This window comes from Nycticebus coucang, chromosome 6 (assembly GCF_027406575.1).
Source record: "Nycticebus coucang isolate mNycCou1 chromosome 6, mNycCou1.pri, whole genome shotgun sequence".
Taxonomy (NCBI): Eukaryota; Metazoa; Chordata; class Mammalia; order Primates; family Lorisidae; genus Nycticebus; species Nycticebus coucang.
Window position 1 is genome coordinate 29,544,136 of NC_069785.1, and position 7,530 is coordinate 29,551,665.

At 47.3% G+C, this 7,530-nt stretch overlaps 1 protein-coding gene across 2 annotated transcripts; it reads left to right on the forward strand.

Annotated features, from left to right (window-relative positions):
- The first annotated feature begins 1,183 nt into the window (after window positions 1-1,183).
- LOC128588202 (cathepsin G-like) lies at window positions 1,184-6,242 on the forward strand. Of its 2 annotated transcripts, XM_053594865.1 has the most exons (6): window positions 1,184-1,234; window positions 3,567-3,681; window positions 4,411-4,552; window positions 4,994-5,129; window positions 5,360-5,614; window positions 6,008-6,242. In XM_053594865.1, the coding sequence occupies exons 2-6, from the start codon at window positions 3,627-3,629 to the stop codon at window positions 6,179-6,181; spliced, it is 762 nt and encodes a 253-aa protein (XP_053450840.1). In that variant the 5' UTR covers window positions 1,184-1,234; window positions 3,567-3,626; the 3' UTR covers window positions 6,182-6,242. The 2 variants fall into 2 exon arrangements, with proteins under 2 accessions (XP_053450840.1, XP_053450839.1); XM_053594864.1 differs by lacking the exon at window positions 1,184-1,234 and having other exon boundaries at window positions 3,543-3,681.
- The last annotated feature ends 1,288 nt before the right edge of the window (window positions 6,243-7,530 follow it).

Sequence of the window (7,530 nt, forward strand, 5' to 3'; positions counted from 1 at the left end):
CTCATATTTATTGCAGCTCTACACCATAGCAAAAATATGAAATCAACCTAAGTGTTCATCAACAGATGAATGCAAAAAGAAAATACGTGTGTATTCCATTGTGTGTATAGACACACACAATAGAATACTATTCAGCCATAAAAACTAATGAAATTCTGCCATTTGTAGCGACTTGGAAGTCATTATGTTAAATGAAATGAGCCAGTCACAGAAAGGCAAAGTTGTATGTTCTCACTCATGTGCAAGAGTTTAAAAAGTTGATCTCATGGATGTGGAGAGTAGAATTACAGCTACAGCAGGCTGAGAAGAGGGGAGGAGAGGATGAAGGGAGGTTAGTCCTACAAACATAGTTAGATAGAAGAAATAAGTTCTAGTGCTCCAAGTACAGTAGGATGACGATAGTTAGCAATAATACATTGCATCTTTCAAAGTAGCTAGATTTCCAATGTTCCCAACACAAAGAAACGATAAATGTTTGAAGTTATGGATATTCTAAACACCCTAATTTGATCATTGCACGTTGTATGCATGTATCAAAATATTACATGTAGCCCATAAATATGTATAATTATTATGGATCAATAAAAATGTGTAAATATACAATTACAACTATTTAATTGCACATAACTTCATGGCCACCCTGTATTAGATGACACAAATTCCTCCAGGCCACTAAGTAGTCTTCTAAAGCACAGCCTCTCATTAATATATCATAATTTATATTATCCTTCTATTATTGTTGATCATTTGGATTGTCTGAGCATTTTGGGAAGAGGACTTAAGGAATAATTTACCTCTACCTTTTTCTCGAGTTTACCCAGGGTCCCAGGGTCAGGTGCTGGGTCTTAGAAGCTTTTCTGCCAGGAAACACTAAAGGCCTTGAACCTTTTTTCAAATCTTTTTCTGCCACATTCAGGGCTTCTGGTGTACCCCTTTCCCCCAAATTGCTTTGATGGAAAGATTTTAAGAGGATCCCAGGGAATTTGCTACAGCAAAGTCATGTACTCTTTCAGGAGTGCAGTTTGTCCTTCGTCACCAGCTCTTCCTACAGGGACAACAACACAGGCCAGTTCTTGGCAAGGAAGTGTCTGGCTTCCTGCAGAAACTTGTGTCTGGAAGACAATGGCTCTGGCACGGCCCTCTCCCAGTATGGGCACTTAATAAAACAATCAGAAGCCATCAGTAGAAACTTGCCAAGGAGCTACCGAAATGTCCTTCTAAGAGTGATGTTAAGGTAGGCTCTGGAGTGCCTCTGTCGTGCACTGGTAGGTCCCGGAGGAACCAGAGTGCTTACTGACTAGAGTAGTAGGGAGGGAGGGGGTTTGGCTCCGCAGCAGCTGGCAACTGCCTGCTCAGAGGACTTGCCTTGTTGGCAGCTTGTGGGCCCTGGGGAGAGAGGTGGTGGGACACACCTCCTCTGGGATGTCCCAATATCCCAGAGGAGAAGAACCCTGCAACTGACGGAAATGTAATAAAACAGTCCAAAGTAGATGTTAGCTGGTTAGCTATGGATATTGTGAAACATGTCACAGTGTTTTTTGTTAAAATATCACTTTTTTATTAAAATAGAACATAAAAACACTTCAAAATTATGTGCCCCTCTCCACTCTCATATACTCACTTTCCATCCAAATCCTCTCTGGCCCTCAGGACTTCTTTCTTCTAAAATGTACTACAAAATATACATACATGAAAAGTGGGCGAGACATAAATGTACAGCTTAAAGAATAATTATAAGGCATTTTATATCAAGAAATAGAGCACATTTCCTATGGATTTCCACTTTATGTGGTTATTGAAAGTCCAGATTTTGTGTATTCAGCACATTCCCTCAGAACAGCAGTAGCTGCTCAGCACCTGTGGTTCAAGCAGCTGTCGCCAGCCACATGCACCCGAGCTGGTGGGTTCGAATCCAGCCTGGGCCCGGCAAACAACAATGACAGTTGCAACCAAAGAACAGCAGTAGCTTCCTAACTAAACTATCACTATTTTTTCAATGTTGGCCCGATAATATTCCTGCATTGGCAGTCCATCAAGGCTTTGAAGGTTTTTAGATATTTTAAACATCTTTGATTTGGGCTGCTTTTAGTGGGCGTTGGTGTGAAAGCCTAGGTTGCTGTCAAGGGCATTCTGTATTCGCGTCTTTACCTACACAGCCTTGGGTACCTATCTTGGACTCCTCTTTTTGCACATGAGCAGGTTTTGTTCTTTACCTTTTTCCTGTATTTTTAAGTTAAACTAATGTTTTTCAAACAAAAATAAAATGGTAGAATATTTAACAAATTTAAATTATCCCAAGTGCCAAGGTGCTAATAAAGCTACTATATCTTTTGTCTTTTTTCCCTTTTTCTTCACATTACTTTTTAGATGCATTAAAAAAATGTCTTGGAGCACGTTCTTGAAAAGGGATGAAGTTCCATGCTGTTCTGAAATAAGTGAAAAACTATGTATTTATTTATAAGAAAAGGATCCTTATTTTTGTAAGATTTTCAAGCGGGCTTATTCCACTCCATAAAAGATTGAGAATTGTATTAGTCTTCAATACTGCTATTTTTTTCAAAAATTACACTGGTTTCTATCCAGACATAGTAAATATTCTAAATGTTTTTAAGTGTGTTTGACAGCCTACTGTGATATCTGCAGTAATTTGCTGTGCTTTTCTCAACATTGAGTACATGACTCTTGTTCTCCGGGCCCCCTAGGTAGCAATGAATATACCCCCCTTTTAGAAGCTATTGCCTGTGGGCAGGAAATGTGGATTTGGTCAATTGATTTCTCATGTCACTGATGAAATGGAATCTTAGATGTTTTCCAGCTAAGATCTGACGGCTCTCAACAAAATCAAGTGACCAGGCCTTTTCTCCTTGTAGAGAACCTTCTTGAACACAAAGACCTTCACTTTGGGCAGAGAGCATGCAGGTGGAAGTCTGTAGTTGGGTCATAATTCTCACTGAAGGCTGGTACAGGCTCGAGTGACCTGAGAAAGTAATTGTCAGTGGAGGAGCTTTTCACTTCCACCCTTTCAGGAGCTTTTCACTTCCACCCTTCCACCTGCCCCAACAAATTATAGAAAGAAGGGAAAGCACCGGGGTTCTCAGCAGTGCTCACCCACATCCCCCAGCACATCCCATCATTTCATTCACCTCGTCCAAGTCTTACTAAGTATATATGGATAAACAATCCACGGAATTTGCATTTATTTAGAGGACTCCAGAAATCCCAAAGGATGAATGCTCTAACCCAAAGGGGTAGGAAATGGAGGAAGTAGGCAGTTGCCAGCTTGCAGGCTTTGTTGGGGTATCGTGGTATTTGGTGGAGTGAGGGTTCTGGGACACATTGCCCAAAGCTCCTTGCAGCCCTGGGTTCCTATTTCTCCTGTCAGGACTGACTCAGCAGCTATGCAGATCACAGTGTTGGGTTAGATGATTCCCTCTTCACCCCGATCACTGGCAGTTGGTGGGCAAACCTCCTGGGCAGTTGTAAGTGATGAAACCTATCACATTAGCAGGAGAATGGGAGTGTGAAGTCTCAAGCTCCCAGCCCCACCTCTTCCTTCCTCTATTCAGGACTAAAAGTCTGGCAGGAGGAAGCCCAGCACCATCTGACCAGGCAGCCCTTCAGGGAAGATGCAGCCCCTTCTGCTTCTGTTGGCCTTTCTCTTCTCCCCTGGGGCTGAGGCGGGTGAGTGACTGTCCCCCCCCTCAGAGGTCTGACCCCATCACATAGATTCTGGAGTCAGACTGCCTTGTTACATCCTAATTCTGTATCATTGAGCAAGTTATTTGAATTCATATTTCCTCCATTTCCTCATCTATACAATGGGAAAGAATTAAATTCGTTAGTGTACATGAAAGTCTTGGAATTGCACCCAGCACACAGCTATATAAAAGTGCTCTATATAAATTCTTTCTGCAGCCCACGTGTCAGGGCCTAGGAGGTTAAGAATACAGCAATAACTGGCCCATCAGCTCAATCTAGATCCTTACACACCGGTCCTATGTGGTCTTCAGCTGGGCTCAGAAGGATCTGGGAAGTTCCCTGAAGGAGAAAGTACCAGGGAAGCCCATGAAAAGCCCTGGGCTCACAGAAGAGCTTCTCTCCTCAATACCTGAGGCTGAAACTGGCCTTGTCTGGAGCAAGGATTTTTCTCCCCCTTTTGAGAAGGGATAGGGAGCTGAGGCCCAGGATGGGGAACCAGTCTCCTCTCAGGTCAGCATGTTTCCTGTTGAACGCTGGAGCCCTCTCCCAGTGTTGGTGTCCCCTACACCCCAGTCCTCAGCACCAACTCCTCCCTCACCTGTGTCATTTCTAATGCCCTCCCTGTCTTCCAGCCCTTCTGGAATCACCCTCCTGATGCATACACAGAGGGTTCTGTGAGCACAGACTTAAGTGCCGCATGCTTCTTTCCAGGGGAGATCATCGGAGGCCAGGAGGCCAGGCCCCACTCCCACCCCTACATGGCGTTTCTTCAGATCCGGTCTCCTGGGAGTAGTTGCGGGGGTTTCCTGGTGCGAGAAGACTTTGTGCTGACGGCAGCTCACTGCTGGGGAAGGTGGGAGCTCAGGAGCTTCCTGAGCAGCTGGGAGCATAAGCCCAGGAGAGTTCATCAGAGGAGCCATCTAACAGCGGGGTTGTAGTGACAAAAGTGTCAAAGGGAGATGGAGCAAGTCTTTGGGGGAAGAAACAGGCCAGTGCAAATGAGGAGAAAAGGAGCAGGAGGAGAAGATAGGAGGCAGCCAATGGGACTCAAAATATGAACCCAAGCTATTTCTCAACTTAATCTGGGGAGCAAACCTCAGGGTCACTGTGCCCCTGTCATTTCCAGCTCAGGGCTGCTAAGAAACAGGGTAGAGCCCACCCCACAACTCCCCTGAGCGCCCGATTCTCTTTAGCTGCAGCCCTGCCCTGCCCTGGGCTGGGCCCTACCCGGCAGGGCTGGTGGACCACCGCTCCTGTGGGCCAGACCTACCTCCAGCCTACCTTGCCTCTGCAGCACTATAGTCGCCATCCTCGGAGCTCACAACATCCAGAGGCAGGAGAGGACCCAGCAACGCATCACTGTGCTCAGAGCCATTCGCCATCCTGAGTACAACCAGGAAAATCACCACAACGACATCATGTTACTGCAGGTGCAGCCGCCGGGCCCTCTGGGTCTCCAGCCCAGCTGGCTCCTTCCCAGTGGGGCAGCTTCACTGTGTCTGGGGCAGTGCAGGAGGAGGCAAGGGCAGGGTGGTGGAGGACATGGGTTGGGGGGCATGGGGTCCCCCTGGGTGGTGGGTGACGTGGGTGAGCACTGCACCAGCAGTCCCTGAACGTGGCGGCCCCCACTGAGTGTGAACACCTACACCCTCCCCGCCAGCTGAGGAATAGAGCCACACGGAATCGAGCCGTGGGCCCAGTAGCTCTGCCTCAGAGTGGGGCGAGGCTGAGGCCTGGGGCACTGTGCACGGTGGCCGGTTGGGGCCTGGTCAGCCTGAACCGAAGGACGGACAGACTCCAGGAGGTGCAGCTGAGAGTGCAGGACGATCAGCAGTGCCAGAACCGCTTCAATTTCTACACTGGCCAAACTCAGATTTGTGTGGGGGACCCGAGGCAGAGCAAGTCTGCCTTCAGGGTAAGACCATGGGATCCGCCAACACTGCCCAGGACAGAGCAGGCTGGGCAGAGCTGGGGCAGTGGGAACAGACTCCAACTCCACAGCCTCATCCTGGGGGCTCCAACAGGATGGGCTGGGGACTGTTTTCCCATCAATCCAGTCTCTAGGGGAATGGGAGGAAGACCCAGCACTTTTGGGGGAAGGGGAAGGACTTGAGTTTGGCTGAAGACAGTAACCATGGCCAGAGCAGAAGCCCAAGGACCAAAAGATCCCAGGGCTTGGTGTCTGCACCTACCCAACCTCACACTCCACACACACCCAGCAACCAAAGAAGCCCACCCACCCACCACCTCCTCTGACAGCCGGGACAGGGAGGCCAGGCTTAGTGTCCTTCGCCACCTCTGCCTGCAGGGAGACTCAGGAGGGCCCCTGGTGTGTAACAACGTGGCCCATGGCATCGTCTCCTACGGAAACGCAAGGGGGACTCCTCCCGCAGTCTTCACCAGGGTCTCAAGCTTCTTGCCCTGGATAAGGAGGACAATGAGACGCTTCAAACAGCCCGGTCAGAGGGAGACCCCACTGTGACTGACTGGGCTTCTTCAGGGCACATCCCAGCTCCAGGGGGTTGCCAGAGCCTTTACACCAACTTCTCATTTGTTCATTAAACATCATTTAGTATTTAGGTTTTTTTGGACTACTATAACAATATTATAAATTATAATTACAATTAAAATTAGGGCTTAGAAACCACAGAAATTTCTCACAGGCCTAGAGGCCAAGGCCCATAACATCAAGGCACCAGCAGATTCGGCATCTGGTAAGAGCCTACTCCCTGATGCACAGACAGCCCTCTCCTCCTCCCTGTGTCCTCACATGGTAGAAGGGGCAAGGGAGGTCTCTCGGGGCTCTTTTTTTTTTTTTTTTGTAGAGACAGAGTCTCACTGTACCGCCCTCGGGTAGAGTGCCGTGGCGTCACACGGCTCACAGCAACCTCTAACTTTTGGGCTTACGCGATTCTCTTGCCTCAGCCTCCCGAGTAGCTGGGACTACAGGCGCCCACCACAACGCCCGGCTAGTCTCTGGGCTCTTTGGAGAGGGCCATAATCCCTTTCATGAAAGCTCTGCCCTCATGACCTAATCACCTTCTAGAGTCCCAAACCCAAACCCTGGGGATTAGGTTTCAATACATGAATTTTGGAGGCAAGCACACATTCAGTCTATAGATTGTAATAATACAGTAGAACCTCCGTAAATTGACTGCCCAAAGGATTGTGACAAACTGGTCAACATATGGAACTACACCTCAGTACATGTGGTGCATGTCTGGTCTATGAAACTTAAGGAGGTGGTCAATATAGGGAGGTGCTGAACTGTGGAGCTTCTACTGTATGTGCCAGGCTAAGCTGGCTTCCTCCAGGAAAATGGGGTCTCTTTCCCAGGACAAATGGATCCCCTCTACGTCCTGGGTATCCTGAGGAGCATCTTCTCTCCTTTAAGCCACCTGCCCCCAATCTCACTTCCCCCACTGCCTTGGGGCATAGTGGAAAGATATATCTCTCCACAGAGGAAGGTTCTTTCTGCCCTACGAGATAATTTTCCCTACTTGATATTAAAGTATGCTCTAATTAAAACGGGGTACCATCAGTGTACACAAAAATTGGCAGGACAAGGGGACAGAACTGAAACTCCCTAGAAGGCCTAATTTAATATATATAAAAGGTGGCATCTCCAATCACTGGAAAACAATGAAATTTTTAAAAATGGTATTAGAATACAGAACTATTTGGGGGAGGGGAAGAAAATTGGATTCATTCCTCACACTATACTCCAAAATAAACCTCAATGGATCATAGATCTAAATGCAAAAATTAAGCCATATAAGTACTAGAAGAAAAAATAAAAAGATATACTTGTTAAAAGTATCTAACAAACAC

Coding starts and splice junctions, on each gene's coding strand:
- LOC128588202 (XM_053594865.1), top strand. CDS start 3,627: ATGCAGCCCCTTCTGCTTCTGTTGGCCTTTCTCTTCTCCCCTGGGGCT. Junction 4,553..4,993: donor GCAGCTCACTGCTGGGGAAG/GTGGGAGCTCAG, acceptor TTGCCTCTGCAG/CACTATAGTCGCCATCCTCG. Junction 5,130..5,359: donor ACGACATCATGTTACTGCAG/GTGCAGCCGCCG, acceptor CCTCCCCGCCAG/CTGAGGAATAGAGCCACACG.